General features: G+C 37.6%; 2 protein-coding genes across 2 annotated transcripts; both read left to right on the forward strand.

The window, feature by feature from the left end:
* Positions 1-1,420: 1,420 nt before the first annotated feature.
* On the forward strand, positions 1,421-15,236 carry LOC128635360 (hemicentin-1-like). Its single transcript, XM_053687968.1, has 17 exons — positions 1,421-1,451; positions 1,952-2,302; positions 3,069-3,344; positions 3,584-3,859; positions 4,916-5,189; positions 6,162-6,442; positions 6,524-6,817; positions 7,095-7,406; positions 7,490-7,771; positions 7,883-8,158; positions 8,378-8,641; positions 8,802-9,062; positions 9,972-10,262; positions 11,552-11,827; positions 13,782-14,057; positions 14,617-14,874; positions 14,941-15,236. The coding sequence occupies exons 1-17, from the start codon at positions 1,421-1,423 to the stop codon at positions 15,234-15,236; spliced, it is 4,575 nt and encodes a 1,524-aa protein (XP_053543943.1).
* Positions 15,237-15,780: 544 nt separating this feature from the next.
* LOC108278575 (V-set and immunoglobulin domain-containing protein 10-like 2) lies at positions 15,781-17,679 on the forward strand. Its single transcript, XM_017492024.3, has 3 exons — positions 15,781-16,090; positions 16,892-17,197; positions 17,504-17,679. The coding sequence occupies exons 1-3, from the start codon at positions 15,811-15,813 to the stop codon at positions 17,677-17,679; spliced, it is 762 nt and encodes a 253-aa protein (XP_017347513.3). The 5' UTR covers positions 15,781-15,810.
* The last annotated feature ends 4,180 nt before the right edge of the window (positions 17,680-21,859 follow it).

Below are 21,859 nucleotides of genomic sequence, written 5' to 3' on the forward strand. Positions count from 1 at the left end.
GTTTGGACATTATTTCAGTTTCCAAGTTGGATTTCCGGTACTGAAGATATGCGTCATGTCACCATGATACAGGGACTGTCTCATTTCTCTCTACCTATTTTTATACTTCCTCTTCTGCAAGGTAAGATGTTTACTGAAAGTGTTGACCTTGCTGTCTTTTTTTCCAGAGGTCACAACTAATGCCTCAAATCAAAAAAAATTACAATATGCAACTATTTATTATAGAATAAAGAATAAAATAAAACTGCTTACATGCGGCATCTTGCAGTGTCAGACTCGGATTTCTGTCATTTAACACCCAGAGTCAATCATGTGATATTTGATCATCAGTTATTCTTAATAACGGTAATAACCAGAGCTAATTTAGACATTCCTTTGGTGAATTTTGTGGGATGTAATTATTACATATATAATTATTGATATGTAATTGATAAAATATTAATTCAAACACCTTTGTATAATATAGAACAGAGGTGATGAAGTTCTTTACTCAAGTAAAAGTACAATTATTTTTATTATAAGTAAAATATCTGGTAGAAAAGAAATAAAGTACATCTTCAGTTTCTTCACTCAAGTTAAAGTAGAAAAGTGTAAACTCTTGAATTTACTGAAAGTACAAGAAAGGTTCACAAAAGAAAAAAGCACCTGTCGTATATAATACACAGAATTTAGTCACTGATGGTAAATTAGTGCCCCTTTAACCAAGGAATCAAGGAACGTGGAAAAATAATAGTTAAGGCTAACTAGGAACGTTATGCCTAATCTCTTAAAAGTTAGTTAGCATCATAATAACTCTGATGATACAAACTATCTGAATGCTAATACAGTACAGTAGCTAGCATGATACAAACTCCCTTGATAAATACAGTCTTTATAGTAACAACTAGATTACAGATTATAGATTATTTTTCTTCATCTTTTTATTCTTCTTCATTAGATCTCAATTTTAGATTTGTAAGAAATTTAGACCAGAGTAGACCAAAACTATATGATTACAGTTCAATGTAGTGATGTTTGAAAATGTAGTGAGTAGTCTATTGTGTCTAATACATGAATTGAAATTTAAACATATTAGGTGAGATAATATGTAAACATATTAGGTGTGTAAAGTAAAAATTTATGACATAAGACTTAAGTAATTGTACTTTGTTACTTCCCACTTCTGATGTACTGTGTACTGTAAGCCAGGGATGTCCAAAATCTGGCCCCAGTACATATGCCGAATGTAGCCCATGGACAGATGTTAACTGGCCTGTGGCTTCTCTCTTAGAATGTATGATGGGTGGCCAGCCGACACGTTGCAATTCTTCCTTTCACCTGACGATGGAAGCAGACTGTGTTAGCAAAGTTAGCTAAATTGCATTATAGCCTTTTTCCTCTGACTAAACCTGCATATTAATTTATTAAAGCATATCTAGTCATGACTGGAGACAAAAAGCGCAACGTTACAAGTGACAAGGGGCGATTTCCAAAGAGCTGGAAAGAAGGATACTTTTTCATTGAGAGCCATAGCAAATATGTATGCCTCATATGTCAAGAGACTGTTCTGTTAATTAAATAATTTAATATCATACGACATAAAACAAATCATGGGTGATACATTTTAAAAGTATTCAGAGAATGAAAGGGCAAAGAATCTGATGCAGTTGGAGGCAACTTTTTAGCATGTTACCCTTCCCTATCCTAGCACACACAGAAATCATCCTCAACTTAAATCCTATAGTTATTGTACCTGTACTATGAGACTCGATCACGCTCACTTTATATTTTACATAATCTTGTAATTAGAAACTTGTTTAAATTAGGTTGATCATAAGTTTTGATGAGAAAAGTAATATTTTTATGTGAACCATTCGTCCACACATTCCATTTTTATTGTACTGTGTTCAGCTACAGCATGTTGTTCCATAAATCTTTGTGTGTGTTTCCTAATAAATCCATGTTTCCTCAGGTCTGGATATCACAGACCCTGGGCAAGTGGTGTACAAAGAAGACACAATCAGCGGAGTGGTGGAACATGAAGTAACCCTGAAATGTGGTCTCAGCCTCCCTGATATCTACATCTGGAGCTTCACAAAACCAGGCACGGAGACAATTCGAGCCGTGGTGTATAACTTTGGAAAGGGTCCAAAACTGCAGCGACTGGCCCAGGACTTGGGTGACCTGAACATCAGCAACAGTGCCTCTCTGTACATAGAGAAGCTTCCTTTAGCAGCAGAGGGCTTATACACCTGCCAGGCTCTGTATGACACTGCTGAAGGAGCCAAGCTTTACTACTACTACTTGTATCTGCGTGTTCTAGGTTAGTAATGTTCTAGTTTAACCAACAGTAGGTAATATTTTTGTGTGCAAGTATGAAAAAACATATATAGTATATCAGACATCTTTAGTGGCAATTTTTGTTAGCATGACGCTTACAGAATAGATAGCATCTATCAGTTCTTTGGGGAAATTGCAGTAAATAATCAAAACAATTGCGATTAAAATTTAGACAAGCTTTAACCTTCCTCCAATTGACCAACCACCCAATCATTTGAAACTACGTAAAGTAAAATTAGTTAAATTGGGTGATTTTTTTTGGAATGCAAGGGCAGTGGTGGCCCAGTGGTTAAAGGCTCTGGGTTACTGATCAGACGGTCAGTAATTCAAATCCCAGCTCTGCCAAACTACCACTGTTGGGTCCTTGGGCAAGGCCCTTATGTAAGTCACTCTGGATAAGGGTGTCTGCCAAAATGCCATAAAAATGTAGTTTAGTTCACCAGTCTCCAAAACAAGGCAATGCTATTACTACTTCAGCAACCTCAGTGCAATCTAATAATTTGCTACACAAATACTGCTGATGGCTCAATTGACCAGACTTCACCTTAGATTTTTCAGGATGGAGGAATGCAAAAGGTAGAATAAAGGTAAAAATGGAAACTTGAAGGTTTTCCTAAGCTTTCTTTAGTACAATATCTTTATTATAGGTTTAAAATTATTTAAATGTTGCATTAAAAAAGAATCCAGCTCTAGTTCAAAACCACTCATTGTTGTTTTCTCCACTGACTTTTCCATGGCTTCACCTACAGTGCCAGTCTCCAAACCATATGTTTTAAAAAGTGACTCTTCAGCAGTTGAAGGTTTGTCACTTTGGATGCACTGCAGTCTGGAGAATGGCACAGAACCCATACACTATATCTGGGAACAGGAGAACAGCAGTGGGCAGGTCAGCATATTGGCTGAGAGCAACGGCAGTCTGATAAACATAACTTTGGTGACCCGCAACCACACAGGTTGGTTCAGGTGCCTGGCCAGGAATGAGGTCAATGAGCAGTGCAGTGACCGGATCTGGATAGATGTCTTATGTGAGTTAAAACTGTCATATCACTAAACATTTCAGATACCTTGAAGAGATACAACCTTCACAAGGGATTTTGAGTTATCTAATTTCAATTTTTTTGTTCTTGTTATCTGATGCAAAAATTAATATGCATAGGATATATTAGATTTAGCTCATTTTGGGGTAAAGGAAGAATGTGGATGAGTGACTATTGAGCTGCTGCTTATTCAACAAATTTTTTAACCACTACTTTTATGCATTTAGTTGGACCTGATCTTCCTCAGATTGATGGCACAACATATTCAGTAACATCTCAAGGATATTCCGTCCTGGAAAAAAGAAACATCTCCCTCATATGTCAAGCCTCCTCTAACCCTCCCAGCCAGTACATCTGGTTCTACAACAACTCAGAGATCTACTCTGGACCACAGCTCACCATCACCAACATCCTACGTGTAGACACAGGCCACTATACCTGCCTGGCCCAGAACACTTTCCTTAACACACGTTCTAAAAAAACCATCACTCTCACCATCTACTGTGAGTTCTACAACACACTTTTGTGTCTATGAAGCTTTTGTGTTTTCATCATTATATGCCATTATCCAATAACATGGAGTGGTTTCCATTCAGGCCTAAACCTAAACAAACACACAGGTACACTCTTAGAAAAATGATTAAATTAAGAACCCTAAAGCATTCTTTGGTCTGTCCCTCTGGGGAAATCAGAGAGAGTTACAAGTAAGAGCCTTCTTAAGAAAATAAGAACGCTTAAATATCCAAATAGCTGTTCTGAAACCTTTTTTAATTTTATTTTTAAATCCGTGAAGTCTAGAAAGGCTATGATTGTGCCACAAGAATTTGAGAGAAGGTGAAGTCCAATCAGATTTAATTTGTAGATTTGTGGAATGTGATGTCATAAATTCTGTGATTATAGGTTATAAAGTAAAGTAAAATGTAGCACATGGTATGTCTTACAGTATGACATAAATCTTTATAACTAAACTGGAGCCATCTGTATCTACACAGATACAGTATACAGGTGCATCTAAAGAAAATTAGAATATTGTGGAAAAGTAATTTTTTTGTTTGTAATTTAATTCAAAAGGAGAAACTTTCATATATTCTATATTTATTACACATAAAGTGAAATATTTCAAGCCTTTTTTGTTTTAATCTTGATAATTACAGCTTACATCTCATGGAAATAAAATTTTAAAATCCAGTATCTTAAAATATTAGAATAAAGAATTTATAATACAGAAATGTCGACCTTCTGAAAAGTATCTTCATTTATGCACTTAATACTTGGTTGGGGCTCCATTTGCATGAATTACTGCATCAATGCAGCATGTCATGGAGGCAATCAGCCTGTGGCACTACTGAGGTGTTATGGAATCCCAGGTTGGTTTGATAGCTGCCTTCAGCTCATCTGTATTGTTGGGTCTGAAGTCTCTCATAGATTCTTTATGGGGTTCAGGTTAGGCTTGAAATATTTCACTTTATGGGTAATGAATCTAAAATATATGAAAGTTCCGCTTTTTGAATTAAATTACATGTACCCTGCCCTGTTAAGCAGTGGTCTTCTTCTCATAGACCCTCCAGATGGTGTGCCAACTTGTTCCATCTTCCCAGTGAACTACACTGACCTGGCCCTCTTCTGCTCATGGAAGGGAGGTTATCCTCCAGCTACTCTCAAATGGAGTCCATATGTCAATGGAGAGAATGGACAAGGTATCACTAATGTCACTCAGATTCAACCAGGTCTGGAGACTGCTAACAACTCCGTATACACCTGCTATGGCTCACATGTTGCACTAAACTTCAATCAGACCTGCAGCACAAGGATATGTGAGTATGGGGTACATTGGTATATTTATGTTTCCTTTACTTATGAAAAAAAGTCTAGACTTCTGAATTGTGTAATCATAGAACCACAAATAGAAAAGGGTTGCAAACAAAATCATCCCTCCTTCAAAGTACAAGAAAAACATGCATCAGCATCCTTTTCAATACTAGCACCTAGGTGGTGGAATGAACTTCCCCTGGTTGTCCAAACAGCTGAGTCACTGGCTGTCTTCAAATCAAGACCAAATACAGTTCCTACCTCTTCACCAAGCACTTGAATTAACATTTATTTACTTTATTCTAAAAACCCGGTTGACATAGTTTTTTCATGGGGGGCATGGGGTCTTAATGGTTAGCACGTTTTCCTCACACCTCCAGGGTGGGGTTTTATGCCTGTGTGCGCAGAGCTTGCATGTTCTCCATGTGCTTCGGGGGTTTCCTCCCCCAGTCCAAAGACATGCACTGTAGGCAGATTGACATCTCCAAATTTTCTGTAGTGTGTGAATGGTTGTGTGAGTATGTGTGCAATTGGGCCTGTGATAGGCTCCTGGGATAGGCTATAGGCTTCCCGTGACCCTGTGTAGGATGTACAGAAAATGGATGGATGAATGTCTTTTCATTACATGGTGTACTAAACTCGCCCTAACAGGGTTTTGGGTCAATGGTATTTTTAGCTCCTGACCTACTGAACTAGCATGAGGATGTGTTTTTGAGATGACAAAGCACTTGGTTGCTCTGGATAATGATGTCTGCAAAATACTATACTATAAACGTAAATGAAAAATAATTGTAACTAATTTTCTCTAACTAGCTTGAATACCATCTATGGAGACAGAGGTTGAAAGAGCCTCCAACATACTGGTCATAAGATTACCCGGTTGACTAAAAACAGAAGCATTTCTGTGGAAAACTAGCTTAATCATCTACTTTGCCAACAGACAGAGGCTCCAACATACAGGTCATCAAATCACATCGATGACTGAAAACTTCCAAGCTATGTTTATTGTTTCTTAGGGCTGCCATATGGAGAACCCCAGTGTTCTGCAAACTCTAGCCATAGTAATGACTACCTGACATTGTCCTGTTCATGGGAGGGTGGATTCCCTCAGGCTCTGCTATGGTGGGCTTCCAGTTTTGGAGAGATGCTGGGTACATCTAAGGAAGCCTCCAACATCTTGATCCTGAATTCAAGTGCAACGTACAATTGCAAAACCTTTGTTTGTCATGCCAAGCATCCACTGGTTAAAGAAAGCAAGCAGTGTGTGATCAAATTGGGTAAGACCTGCTCAAAATGAATATTTAACTGACATTGTGGTTTACACCTGAGCTGTTTTTAAATATATCTATTTCATTTAGAGATGCCAGTGTTGATGACTCAGCGCAGTGTGGTTTCAGTGTATGAGGGCAGTGATGTTCAGCTCACCTGTATTCTGAGCGATAACTACCCACCAGTCACAGAGGTCACCTGGTATAACAACTCAAATCAGAATGTTGGTGAGGCACCCAGGAAGTATGTCCTGCAGCAAGATGGTACCTGGTTTAACCTGACAGTGAGGGAGACAGACATCATGGTGGACAGTGGACAGTACTGGTGTTCGGCTGCTAATGCTGTTGGAGGAGCAAAGATTCCCATTTTGCTTCTGGTTATGAGTGAGTGGTTTGCAAAATTACACTGGATGGTTTAATCATGGGCTGATTTGTCATACTTTCAGTTTTCCATCAGGGTAATATTTGGCTTATCCATTCACTAGATATCCAATGACCTTGTGCTGATTGCTCTAGTCCTGCATGTCTATAGTGGCATGAATCTTATGTAGTGTGTTGAGGTTTTCTGTCATTTGAGTGTGATCTGTTGTATCAACCTACCTGTTTTCATTTCAACTATCAAACAAGTCAGTGACTGGATATTAATCTCATTGTGATTCAGGACACCCATTGCCTCCAAATGTAACAATCAGTAAGCTCATATACAGTGGGCGCCAGAGAACAGATGTTAATTTGGAATGGCTAATTCAGACAGATGCTAACCTCACTGGGTTCTTCATCGAGTATCAGAGGCTTCCTATCCCTGTAGGAAGGAGTGATATTGCCCCTCTCTGGCAAAAAGTGGCAGAAATTTTGAAGCCCAGTACCCGCAGCTACCAGATCACCAATCTGGATCCAACCAGCAAATATGCATTCCGTGTAACAGCTATCAATCACCGAACCGTTGGAAATCCTGCAGAGGTCATGAGCCCAGGTGAGAACTGATATGGCACCTAAAACTTGATGAAAAATGATTGATTATCAGTTACTACATCAGCAGAATTTACTATTTTAAAGCGTCAGTTCCAGTTTCTAAGCCATACATCATGCTGAGTGACTCGTCACCTCTGGAAGGTGCATCAGTGTCAATACGATGTGACCTGGAGAATGGTACAGATCCTATTTACTACTTCTGGGAACAGGAAAGCCACAGTGGCCTGGTTACAATATTGTCTGTGAGCAACAGTAGTCTAATTAACATTACCTGGGTGACCCGTAACCACACTGGCTGGTTCAGGTGCCTGGCCAAGAACGAGGTCAATCAGCAGCGCAGTAACCGGATCTGGTTGGATGTCATATGTGAGTAAGAGCTGACTATATTTGCCACACAGCCGTCCTGTTGTCATTTCAAATATTGATGATAGTATATACTTTCGATACTATATATTAATACTGGTCTATTCCACTTAGATGGTCCCGACTTGCCTCAAATACATTCCTTTGGCTACTCGGTCACAGAGATGGGATTCTCAGTCCTTGAGAAAGAAAATATCTCCCTTATGTGTCAAGCCTCCTCCAACCCCCCTAGTCAATATGTCTGGTTCTACAACAACTCACAGGTCTATGCTGGACCACAGCTTACCATCACCAAGATCATCAGAATGCACTCAGGGAGCTACACCTGCATGGCTCAGAACACTTACCTGAACACTCACTCCAAGAAAACTATCACAATCATTGTTTATTGTGAGTGCTACTACATACTACTTATTTATTCCTGCCTATGATTTTGGTTCTTGAACTGCTACACTGGAATACACTATCTGTTAGAGTTGCTCAGAAAGCAAATATAAGTCACTGTATACTATCTTTTTCTTAATAACCTGGTGTTTTGTGATACTTGTTTGTGCATTTCTTTTTCAAGCTTACCCATGTTGTATGTTTCCCATCTTTTTGTTCATTCAGATCCACCAGATGGCATTCCATCATGTACCATGACCCCAGCTAATAACTACTCTGACCTAGCTCTCTTCTGCTCCTGGGATGGAGGTTACCCTCCGGCTACATTGAATTGGAGTCCACATGTGAATGAGAATGGAGACAATAGAGAAGTTAACACTAATATCACTCGAATTCAGCCAGGGTCTGATACGGCTAACAATTCGGTATTCACCTGCTATGGCTCACATGTTGCACTAAACAGCACCCAATCCTGCAGCACCAGGACATGTAAGTGTAGGGCCTATGAGGTAATCTGAATTTATTCAAATGTTTTAACATAAAGTGAGTCAAATATTGGCTTGGCTTTTGACTTCTATAAAACATCACATAATCTGATAACTCTTCACAATTCCACCTGTTTTTCATACAAATATCATGTGGTTCTTAGGGCTGTCCTATGGAGAACCCAGGTGTTCTGCAAATTCCAGTCGTAATAATGAGTACCTAATGCTTTCCTGCTCCTGGTATGGTGGTTTCCCTCAGACTCTGCTGTGGTGGGCCTCTAGTTCAGGGGATATGCAGGGCACATCTGAGTTAGATACCAGCACTCTGGTCCTGCGCTCCAATGCTAACTACAGTGGCAAAACATTTGTTTGTCATGCCAAACATCCACTGGTTAGAGAGAGCAAGCAATGCGGTTTAAAATTGGGTAAGCCTTATTTATGGCACTGCTCAAAATAAGCAAATATTGGTTGTCATAACATTATACATCAGCACTGTTTAATTCTTGAATCTGATTGGTCAGAAGGTGTTGATTAATTTTCTATAACAGGTTGGTCTGATTGTCATTTCAGCTGCCAGGTTTATAATAATGCCCTTGTTCTAATACATTATGATTTCTATTTAATATTTATGGAAGGATTCTCCAGTGTCAGTACTTAGTAACATTCAGTAAGTTTTCTTCCACGGTAAAGTCTTCAGAGCTTTCAGACATACACTTTCTGTTTTCTCAGTAACACAACAAGCTACAGCTTTCTTTGCATTTTAGTGTAAAGAGAGGCTGACAGAATAACCGTTTATAGCTGCCATAAGTGATAATATGAACTAACATATTTCATTAATTTGTTAGCATTTGTTAGCATTATTATTAGCAGTGTCAAATTGCTGAGGGATAAAAGGAATAAAACACTTTGGGACATGCTGTTATTAACATAAATAAAAAATAATAATAAACTTCAAGATGTTCTGCTTTATATTAGGCTACATTACACCACTGCATCATTGCATTTCTGTAATGTAAATCTCTCAGAAAGCGTCTAACATATGGTGTAAATGTAAAGGTAAATGATTATTTTCATACAACAGCATGCCCTGGGTGTCTAATCCCTTATCCCTTACACAATGTAAAGCAGAATACAATATACTGTAGTAGACTTTTTGAGATATATCTACAGTATTCTATAAGCCTTGAATTATTTAAGAGTCAGCATTTGGCTGATTTGATCTATTTTTGATATAAGATACAATATCATCAAATCCACTTGGAGGTTTCTACTCTATTGTTTTTCAGTTTGTTCATCATTCAACTTGAGATATTCTATATGCTTCTCTCTTCCAGAGGCACCAGTCTTGATGACTCAGCGCAGTGTGGTTTCAGTCTTTGAAGGCACTGATGCTCTACTCACTTGCATACTGAGTAAAAACTACCCCATGGTCACAGAGATCACCTGGTACAACAATATGAAGCAAAAGGTGGGGGACAATCCCAGGAAATATATCATTCAGCAAGCTGCTGGATGGTCTTTGACCGTGCGACAGACAGATGGCATGGTGGACAGTGGACAGTACTGGTGTTCTGCTACCAATGCTGTTGGAGCAGCAGAGATCCCAGTCATGCTGCTGGTGATAAGTGAGTGGTCTCCAATTTAATGTATAGTTACAGAGACATGGTTTTAATGACTTCAGTCGCTCATCTTCACTTTAACTGGGCAGGTTTGCAGTGGATTTGAAGCCTATTCCGGGAACACACCCTGAATAGGACACCAGTCCTTTGCAGGGCACCACACAGACTGTAATTTGCTGCTGTTGTCAAGCAATTGCTTGATGCCGTACACAACAGTGCTCCAACTCTGTGCACTCGCTGAGTGTAGGCTAATGGTTGAGAGGCAGAAGTTTGTCCAATAGTTGCTGCAAGTCTTTTATAATCGACCAACTGGTGGGCGAGAGCTTGGGAATTACAGAGCAGGGTTAAAGCAATAGAAATATGCACACACATGTTGCAGTGTTAGTCCATAAGCATATCATAATGAAACTAAAGCAGAATCCCGGACATTTTCTAAAATTTTGAAATCCCGACCTGACGCTTTTTTAAGGTCTGCAAAAGAGGATGTGTCCGGGAAAAAGAGGACGTATGGTCACCCTAACAAAAGCATTTCAGAGAACAATTTCTGTTTGTTTCTACCAAATTAACTTTGAACAAAATGTATTTGTGCATGCTCCAGGAGGTTGCTCGTGTGAGCCAGAGCTGTAATTAAGCAGCTGTCTATATTGTGTTATGTTAAAAGATTAATTCTTTGGTTTTAAGTGAAAAAAATTTGTAATCCTGATAGTATTCCCATTTTTTACATAATGTTCCTGTAATCTGATTACTTTGTTTTTGATGTAACTGTAACAGAATACAGTTACCAGTTTTTTGTATCCTGTAACACCATTACATGTATTCCGTTACTCCCCAAGCCTGCTGGTTCAGGCCTACTACTGTTTGTGCAGAGCACTGCATGTTCTTGTGTCCATGGGGGTTTCTTCTGGGTACTCTGAATTTCTCCTATCTGCCAACAATATGCGGGTAGATGAACTGGCTACTCTAAATTGCCCCTGGGTTTAAATGTCTGAAGCCCTGTGATAGACTAGTGTCCCATCCAGGGAGTATGTCTGCCTGGAGCCCAGTTTTTCCAGGATAGGCTATTGATCTATGAAACAGAATATGAATGAATGTCAAAGTACATATAAATGATTAATGGTTAAAGTATTTATGATAAAAACACACAAAACATTAAGACAGTCATTAATGTAGTTAGTATAAACGTGTGAGAATTACTGCAAATCAAGAAAAGCATATTTAACTTAACAAGACTAAAGACCTATGAATGGACCAGGTTATAGAAATAATTTTTTATTTTGGAGTTTTGTGTCTTGCAGTGCCAGTTTCCAAACCCACCATGCTGCTGAGTGACTCGTCGCCAGTGGAAGGCACATCAGTGTTGATGCACTGTATTGTGGAAAAGGGCACAGAACCTATTAACTACACATGGGAGCAGGAGAGCCAGACTGGGCTGATCACAACACTGGCCAAGGAAAACAGCAGTGTGGTCAGCGTTTCCCGGGTCTCCCGTAATCACACTGGCTGGTTCAGATGCCTGGCCAGGAATGAGGTCAATCAGCAGCACAGTGACCGTATCTGGTTAAATGTCTTATGTGAGTGAGAGTTGTCATACTTTCAACAAGCCTTGTTCCCACAGAAGATTCCATGTCCTTATAAGCTTGCACATGGTAATAAGCCAAGTTCAAGCATCTGTTATACCAGACAAATTCCCACTGGATGGATTTTCTGACTGCACTTGATTGCCCAAGTGTCTAGAATTGGGGTGTCAAATTTGTTTTCGGTAACAGGCCAGTTCACACTTAGCTCCATGTCAAGCGGACTGAACCAAAAAATCGGTTTATTAGACCAATGACATATCAACAACTCTTCTTTAAGGTGTTCATTTATCTGATTTTTTCCTGAAAGGTGCATACAAAATGCACAAACGGATTGCACATATATCACCTACATATATACAGTACAGTGAATATATTTGAGGCCTTGCATAATTGTTTGCCCCCTTTAATTTTCTCTGAATTTTGTAGTGTTACAGTTTGGTCACAAACTACTCAAAATAGCCCACAATACTGAATGGGATTCTACACAGCTTGCAAACGTAAAAGAAAAATAAAAAATAAAAAATTTTTAAAAATTAATCCCCTAATTTAAGTCTTTTGGAAAGAGACATAGTTACAGTGAAAACATTTTTAGCTTGCTAATCATGAATCAGATCATCAGCACATTTAGTCAGTAGCTGGGTTACTGGGTTATGTCCCTGAGTTTATTGCTCTACTTTGCCCCCTGTTGGAATAAAAATAGATTTTATATATATATATATATATATATATATATATATATATATATATATATATATATATATATATATATATATATATATATATATATATATTTCAAATCTTTCAGTTAAATTCTTTCTACACACTGCAATTTTAATAGAAATTCATTTGGTGTCTTTGATTAGTTCCCACCCATCGGCCGTATGTTTGACATCCTTCATCTAGATCACATCCATTACACTCTGTATTCTACTGAACTGGAGGTTTTAAACATCTCTTCGTTGTTCAGAACCTCATACAACAAACTGATTTGGGGTAACTTCATTTGTTGCAAGGGGAAACTGCATATTTCAACCGGTTCATTTAATATTTCTTAGGCTTCCTGTCAACCCTGTTGGGCCCTAACTATTAGCACATACAAATCTATGCTCTGCTCTTTTATAATTACACTTCTATTTCAATTTCCATGAATTTTCTTGTGTACCATTTGTTGTCATATTGTGAAACATAAAGGCACACACAGTAAGACACTAAACTTATTGATAAAAATCTGCTCTTGAGATCTCCTTGTTCTGCAGTCTTGAATTATTCATTCGTTCAGGTAATTTAATTACTACCTGTGTCTCATCTATCAAAACAAGACAAACTGTAAATGAAAATGTAAAAAGAAAAATGTAATGGTTATAAGGCAAAGCAAGCAGGTGCAAAAATATATATATAACTTTGCAAATTAGATGTGCAAATTTTATGCATCAAACTGCCTAGCTCTGAGATTCTTGGATGCAGAAGTGGTTAAAGGATGAATATGATTTAATACAGTATTTAGTAGGTAAAGGATAAGGTTAGCTTGCAGACATTTCTGCCTTTCATTTTCTCATCTTATTCACAGTTGTATATCTTTTTTTTTATATCACATAATTTTTATGCCTTGAGTTTATACCTTGAAGAAGGCTCTTATAATTTAACTTTGGGTAAAGGCATGCTATGGGTTGCTATGGAAAGTTAACTGCTGTAGACTATACATGACCTTGACACCTAGGCACTGTTGGTTGAAGGAAGAGTTTACTTAATCAAAACTGAAAAGGTAACATCTAGTCTGTTTGTATGAAACATCAATAAAACCCATGTACATTTCCCTAAGTTTTATGCCTGCCTACATTTCATTTCTGAAGCTCTATCTATAGGGGATAAAATTCTACAGTTGGACATACTGTATAAAACAGTATCCAAACTCATCTTCATTTAATTGATATGGGTATCTTGTTTCTAGTTGGTCCAGACTTGCCTCAGATAGATGTCACAGCCTACTCAGTAACAAATCATGGATACACAGCTCTGGAAAATGGAACCATCTCCCTCATGTGTCAAGCCTCCGCTAATCCTCCCAGTCAGTACATCTGGTTCTACAACAACTCCCAGTTCTACATTGGACCAAAACTTACCATCACCAAGATCCTCCGTATACAAGCAGGGTACTACGCCTGTCTGGCCCAGAATGCTAATCTCAACACCCGCTCTAAGAAAACCGTCACTCTCATTGTCTACTGTAAGTCCTCACACTTTATTAATGTATGTCTATAAAGCTATTGTTAATGTATGTCTATACTGTTATTGCGTCTCTCCTGTTTTCCACATTTGGTATTCAGAGAAAACACAACATTAAGCTCTTGAAATCACAAATGCAGCTGCATATTTACCTTTACATATGTGTGTATCATTCTCACTATATCATATCAGTATAGCATCAGTGAGATCTTGTGACGATATCCATTGCTCAATCCTAATAGTTCTATTGTTAACCATTGATACTTATTAGATTTTAGCCCTCCCATCACCAGTCCTCACTGCATACGTATGTTATATAACCATGTACTTGTTTTAATGTCTTAACTATGTCTTAATGCCCTGTAGAATGAGTGATATCACCTAATATCTTACTGTCACATCTCTTTGGATTAGAATCTTAGTGATGCCTTTGCCCAGAAAAAACATCTGATCTGACCTTCTTAGGCTTACATTAAGGAGCATCACCTTGCCTCCACTGTTTAGCTAAATTAGTGCTAATTGTCTAGGATCTTGTGTCACAGAGGTCATTTTCCCTACAGATCCACCAGATGGAGCTCCATCATGTTCCATATTCCCAATAAATAACTACACTGACCTGGGTCTTGTTTGTTCCTGGGTGGGTGGATACCCACCACCGAGCCTAAACTGGAGTCCATTTGTGAATGGAGACGATCAACAGGGTCCTGCTAACATCACTCGAATTCAGCCAGGGTCAGAGACTTCTAACAACTCTGTATTCACCTGCTATGGCACACATGTCACACTAAATGTTCCCCAGAGCTGCAGCACCAGGACATGTGAGTACAGTGTATTATAAGTGTATGTAAGCTGTACGTGTGCTTTTAACAAGTTGCGTTTCTCAGGGCTGCCTTCTGGAGAACCCCAGTGTTTTGCATATGTGACTCATAATAATGAGTACCTGATGCTTTCCTGCTCCTGGGAGGGCGGTGTCCCTCGGGCTCTGCTGTGGTGGGCATCCAGTTCAGGAGACATGCAGGGAACGTCAGAGGAGAACTCTAACATCCTAGTTCTGCGCTCCAGTGCCAACTACAGTGGCAAAGCCTTCATATGTCATGCCAAACATCCACTGGCTAAAGAAAGCAAGCAGTGTGTGTTAAAACTAGGTAAGAGTTGGTTAATAGAGATATTGTTTGCTTAAGGGTGACTTTAAATCAAAGATACAACGGTAAAGTTTTCCAGTTCTACTCTTGGATTTAAACTTATCAGGTAATTTTATATATATATATATATATATATATATATATATATATATATATATATATATATATATATATATATATATATATATATATATATATATATATATATATATATAAGTCTTTCACCATCTTAAACAGGCAAATCAGTGAATACACTGTCGTTTTCTTTGAGTCAAACTAACATAAACAGTCTCCAGATATCAGATTACTATTACGACAAACCACATTATCAAAGCCTTCATATGTCATGCCCATCACCCATCATCCATCAGCAGCCAAAAGCACTTATGTCTACTGTGGTTGCTGAGTAAATCACTTTACCAAGAAGAAAACTTTTGAAACACAACTTAATAGGTTTAGCGATCTGAATGGTAATAAAAGGAGGAGCTGGAAAAAAAAAGAAAGGAAATACCAGTATGGAATGCAGAAATCATTTTCTATGAATACATATCGTTGGAAGAGCACATCACAGTCATCTTTACATTGATTTGTCTTCCAGAGGCACCAGTATTGATGACTCAGCGCAGTATGGTTTCAGTATATGAGGGCAATGATGTCCAGCTGACCTGCATCCTGAGCAAGAATTATCCTGCAGTGACAGAAATCACCTGGTACAATAATGTAAAGCAGAACGTTGGTGAGACACCCAACAAATACATCCTTCAGCAAGCTGCTGCCTGGTTTAACCTGACCGTTAGGGAGACAGATAGCATGGTGGACAGTGGACAGTACTGGTGTTCCGCTACTAATGCAGTTGGAGGTGCAGAGATTCCCATCTCGCTCGTGGTGAAGAGTGAGTAAAGCAAACCTAAAACCTCAAGTGTTCTCCTTGCTTGATATCACACCATCTGCATTTGACCTGCAGTGAGTGGCCTGTCTGAAGCCATACCAATAAGTATCCTACACTATCCTTAAAATCTCATTCTGGTCATGTTTTTGGCAATTTTAACATCTGTCTGTCTCAGTACTAAATTGCTGTCTCAGTACTAAAGGTTACTATTAGTAAGATCATAAACACCAGTGCAGTGTGTTCTGTTATGGGCTTGCATCCTGTCTAGGATGTCGAGCCCAGTGTTCTCAGAATAGGTTTATGGATGCACCACAAGCCTGACAAGGATAAACCAGTAACCGAAGATTAATTATTTTAAGTAGATTTCCTACTCTTGGCTTTAACCAAGTATGTCTGTGTTTTCCATACATTCTTAGAAAAAAGAGAAAGATTAAGTAACCTAAAGGGTTCTGGATTGTCCCTCTGGGACCATGCAACAGATGGTTCCCAGTCAGAGAGGGTTCCCTTTAGGGAAAACCATAAACGATCCAAAGAACTCTTGAATATGTTTTTTTTTTTTTTTTTCTAAGAGTGTAAACTAGGCTGGTACCACATCTGACAATTACTGAAGAGGGCAATTTGTATCTGTACCATAAATTTTTTTTTAGACTGCTGCTGTACTATCTTGAATAACTGGCTTTGAGATACTGCTGTCATACTGTAACTGTTTCCACCTTTGGGTGCTTTCCAGAGCTAGCCCATTGATATCTTCCCAGCTGATAAAAATGACTATCAGTGACTTACTCCAATGCATTTCTGATTCAGGGTACCCAATGCCTCCAAACGTGACCATCAGTAAGATCACATACAGCAGCCAGCAGAGGACGGATGTCATGTTGGAGTGGTTGGTCCAGAGAGATGGAGACCTCACTGGGTTCTTCATTGAGCGTCAGAGGCTCCCTGTAGGCAAGACTGATGTTGTTCCTCTTTGGCAGAAAGTGGTAGTAGATCTGGATCCAAGCACCCGCAGCTACCAGATAACCAATCTGGATCCTAGTGGGAAATATGCATTCCGTGTGACTGCTGTCAATCAACGAACCACTGGACATCCATCAGAGATCAAGAGCCCAGGTGAGATATACTTCAGAATGGATCGGAGATGTTTCAGACTTACTTATTTTCCAGACACCAACCTTGTACCAGATGCATCACATTTTATGGGAACCTATTACCACCGTGATCACCATTCCCTTTTTCTCCCCAGTGACATTTTGAGTGCCTGTGCCTGTTATTTTCTCTCACAGTCTACCAGCCAGCTATTTCTCAGAATGCCCCTTCCTCCCAAAGTGCTCAATCCTCCATCCGTGAACCCTTTTAAAACGAAAACTAAATCCAGTTTTCATGATACACAGTTTACACTGCTATTATGTCTTCCAGCAAATCCACCCTTTAAAGCTTATCCTGCTGTTATTGGAGCAGCCATTGGAGGCATGCTTCTGGCAACATTATCTACAGTCCTGTTCTTCATTTACATGCTGAGGAATCGCAACAACCATCCTCGTGAGTGCCACAGTGTAATACAGCTACAGTATATGCATTATATTAATTATTAATCATTAATAACGTGCATATAACTACGTTGATATGTTTATCATATTTCTTCAGGTCTCCATAGCTTGATATTTGGCAAGTAAGTGAAGCCAATACACTTATTTTATAATTAAATATCATAATATAAACCCAAAGTGGGTGTAGCCTAAAACGATATATTTATTTTTTTATTTTTTTATTTTTTTAATTTATTACCAAAAACAAACATATAGCCTAATTTAAATCACTGTGACCTTGAACAGGCAATTACTAAAAATGAATAAACGAATGTTTCCAATGAACATGGTCTTTGTTTTGTGAGCTACATATCTAATTATTTTTAGTGACGTTTTGTTAGAGATTTCTTTCATTTTGTTTTTAAATTTCAGTTTTAGTTCATTTTGTTTGGGAAACCTCTCCTGCTCAACTCTAGTCTCAATCAGATACCATGTGAACCTTTCTGGCAGGCTTTCTAAAAAAAAAACAAAAAAAACCCCCAATAATAATAATAATAATAATAATAATAATAATAATAATAATAATAATAATAATAAATAGTGCATCTTCTACTGTATTTGTATCTTAGAATATTAGCTGTTCTAAATAATATATTCATATTTGGCTACATCCCTAATACACAGAGAATACATATATATGATACAGTATGTTATCTACAGTATATTCATAGTATAAGAAAAGCATATTCGCCAATATATAACACTTTGATACAGGTGTGCTTATGCTTTTTTTAATAGGCAGAACAACCAGTCAAGAGAAAATATCAACGTCCCTGAGGATGAGGTTGTTGCAGGTGCAGAAGGAGAAGGACACACAGAAGAAACAAATTCCCCAAATACAAATTCCAGCAACCAACTTACATAGGCATGTGTTGACCTTAGAGTTTTATATCACAACTGACATTGTGCATTGGACTGTTGACATACCATTATATTCTTCTTCTTCCTCCTCCTCTTCTTCTTATTCTTGTTACTATTATATTGTCTGATACAGATTACTAACACATCTGGTCACAAATAGAAAATTGTATTCATGACACGAAGTCTTTAGGATCTCCCTTTGTGTCATATTATTTAATTTTCATTTTAAAACTTTTCCAGGACAATCTATGGCATCACAAAATAGCCACGTGCCTCTGCTCCTTCTCCCTCTTCCAAGGACTGAATTCATCACCACAATCATCACATTACACATTCACAGATAATAAGCAAATTGCGGTTATTTTTGGTTACACTTGACACAAACATCCTCATTACTGGAGGAAAATATATTACTTAGGGGTAGCAGGACATTTAAAATGTCAGCAGTGCCATCTGTCTCACACTAAACAGAGATTTTGTTAAAAATATCTAAATGAGATTTGCAAACTGTCAATTAGATTACTACATCACTTGCTACAACTGTTTGCATTTGTATTTGAATTAGTGGCAATTTGACTCCTCTGTTTTATTTTAATATTTATACCCTGACTAAAGGTGACTGACTAAAGATGATTTTTTTTTAAAGCATGTTCATTTAATTTTGTTTAAAGTTCAGAAAATAACCATGAGCCTTATCAAAAAATGTAAAAAAAATAAAAATAAAAATAAAAAATAAATTTAAAAAATGGATGTCTTTTCATTTCAATTTTTGAAAGATTTGAGTACTATATAAATGGGAGTCAAACAAAAATCTGTTTTGAATGGCTTGCTTTGAAGATGAAGCCTTTGCTTTCAATAAAGTGTGCTTTGGTTTGTCACTTATTTCTTCTAATCTGACAATAGGCTAAATTGTGTTCTAATAAGTAATAATGAATTCTTTGATATATTATTTGAACCCAAATCATAACAACAACAACAACAACAACAACAACAACAATAATAATAATAATAATAATAATAAGAAGAAGAAGAAGAAGAAGAAGAAGAAGAAGAAGAAGAAGAAGAAGAAGAAGAATACTAAAAAGCTTAATAAGAATAAGAATAAGAATAAGAATGATAATAGGGCTACAATGACCACCATCTTGAAATGCATATTAATTATTACAGTGTGTGTGGAAAACAAATGACATTTTTATTGTAATATATTTTGTTGTAATATAGTGATTCTTAGTACTTTATGACAACCATGTCTCAAGGAGGATTTATTCTATCGCAATATTCCAGACCCTACCACCATAATAATGATGATTTTAAGATTTGTAGGCTTTCAGCTTCAAATGTCAATACTGTATTAGAACAGTCATTGCAGGTGTCAGAATACCTTATAACTAGCAATAAATTATGGCACTTTTATTTATTTATTTAAATCCTTGCTTTTGTGTGTAATGGAATGGTTTAATTTGGCCAGAGAGACGTATGGCACAGTTTATTTAACAAGTTGCTTAATTCACCATACACTCTTACAGAAAGAGATTCTGAAGGAGTTTTTACCTTCTCAAATGTGTCATGCTAAGAACCTTCTATCTAAATGGAAACTGTCCCTGTAGAATAACACTCTTATGGGGGAAAATGATTGTTCAAGGGTAATTTAAATAGTTAATGGTTCTTGGCTCCCTAAAGGGGCCCTAACTGGAACCATCTCTGATAAGGAAACACTCTGTTGCAGAGATTTATATAGATGAACATTGATTCCCCAGAGGGACAAGCCAGATAATCCTTAATGGTTCCATATTTAACCATATTTTTTGCTCTTGAAAAATGTAGACTCTTGTGTCACAGGAAACTAGTAGAACCACAGAAGTAAGATATAACTGCCTGTCAACTGCTAGTTTCCATTATTATATTATAATAGGTCCCCTTTAAAACAAAAAAGTCAACTCAGAATTTAATCATAAAATAAATCTTTTGCACCACTGAAGATTGCTTACTGATTATTCATTAAAGGGTGGATATTATCTTAAAGAGCAAGATATAATTTCAGGATATTATCATATAGAGGTCTGTTTGGGATAGAGTTACACTGCCAGTCAAAAGTTTCAAACCTTTTTTAAAAAAAATTTTTTTTATTGCAATTAAATAATTAAAAACATACAAACTATGCCATCAAATCCCTAAATCATCGTATTTAAGACCCATCATTGTCCAGTCTCAGGCTGTAATGGGACTCTAACTGGGTGCTTTATTAAAGGTGCACTTGTTTGGTGAAGCAGTTAATTTAAGACTGTTAGTGACTATAAAACTGGGATTTGTCTGGGAGTTGATAATAGACAGTGTTATTTTCAGCTGTAACACAATGTTATGTTCAATAAGTGCCTAATTAGAGGGATTCAGGTTGGCCTTTTCCAGTTACAGCTAGATCCCCCCCCCCCCCCCCCCAATAAAATAGTCACTTATATTTTGTAAATTTAGAGCATTTAACTTGATTTAATTTCTTAAACTAAACATATTTTAAAAACCTTGCAGCTTATGTACAAAAATAATCATAGTCTTCAGGTTAATTGTGTGTATTTGCTTTTGAGAAGGCACGGTTCAGTGTGTTTGTTCACATTACACAGATGCGTAACACGAGAACCTCATCAATGAATGTAGAGAGCTCTTAGTTTCCCTTCTCTGGCTGAACACAATAATGCTGTTGGTTGAAATATGAGTCTATATTAGACATTAGCACAGTAGTGACCTCAAACAGAGAGACGGCTGAGCTCTCAGACTCAATCAGCATCTGTGATTAAATTACTATCATCTCATGGCATGAGTGTGCAAAGATTACGAGGTTTAAACTACAGGGTGTCCCAAAACACTCCATACACAGGGGAAATTAAAACTTTTTAGCAAAAAAGTCTTCCCAAATTTGTTTTATATTATATATATTTTTTCCTGATAGCCTTTAAGAATGCTTTTGACAAAAAATAAATAAATGTATCGAAATCATTCTCATGGCTGGATCGCAAGGTTGCAATACACTTTAACAGGAAACATGGCAAGCATATTACACATGACAGTGTTGCCAAACTTATTAACAAATTCTAAAAGACTGGAAGTGTTGCAGGCCAACCGAGAAGTGGACGTCCATGAACACCCACTGATGAAGGCATGACCGATGTGGTATTGGCATACATAGTCCACTATGTATGGAGACTTTTGGGACACCCTATAGACGTGTAGCAAAGATGGACCTAGCTAAGTCATGTCTTTAATTATAACAGTTAAATTAATTGACAAGGTTAATATGAGGTGATACTTCATTGTAAACATTGTTTATTTCTGG

Source organism: Ictalurus punctatus, chromosome 18, assembly GCF_001660625.3.
Source record: "Ictalurus punctatus breed USDA103 chromosome 18, Coco_2.0, whole genome shotgun sequence".
Lineage (NCBI taxonomy): Eukaryota > Metazoa > Chordata > Actinopteri > Siluriformes > Ictaluridae > Ictalurus > Ictalurus punctatus.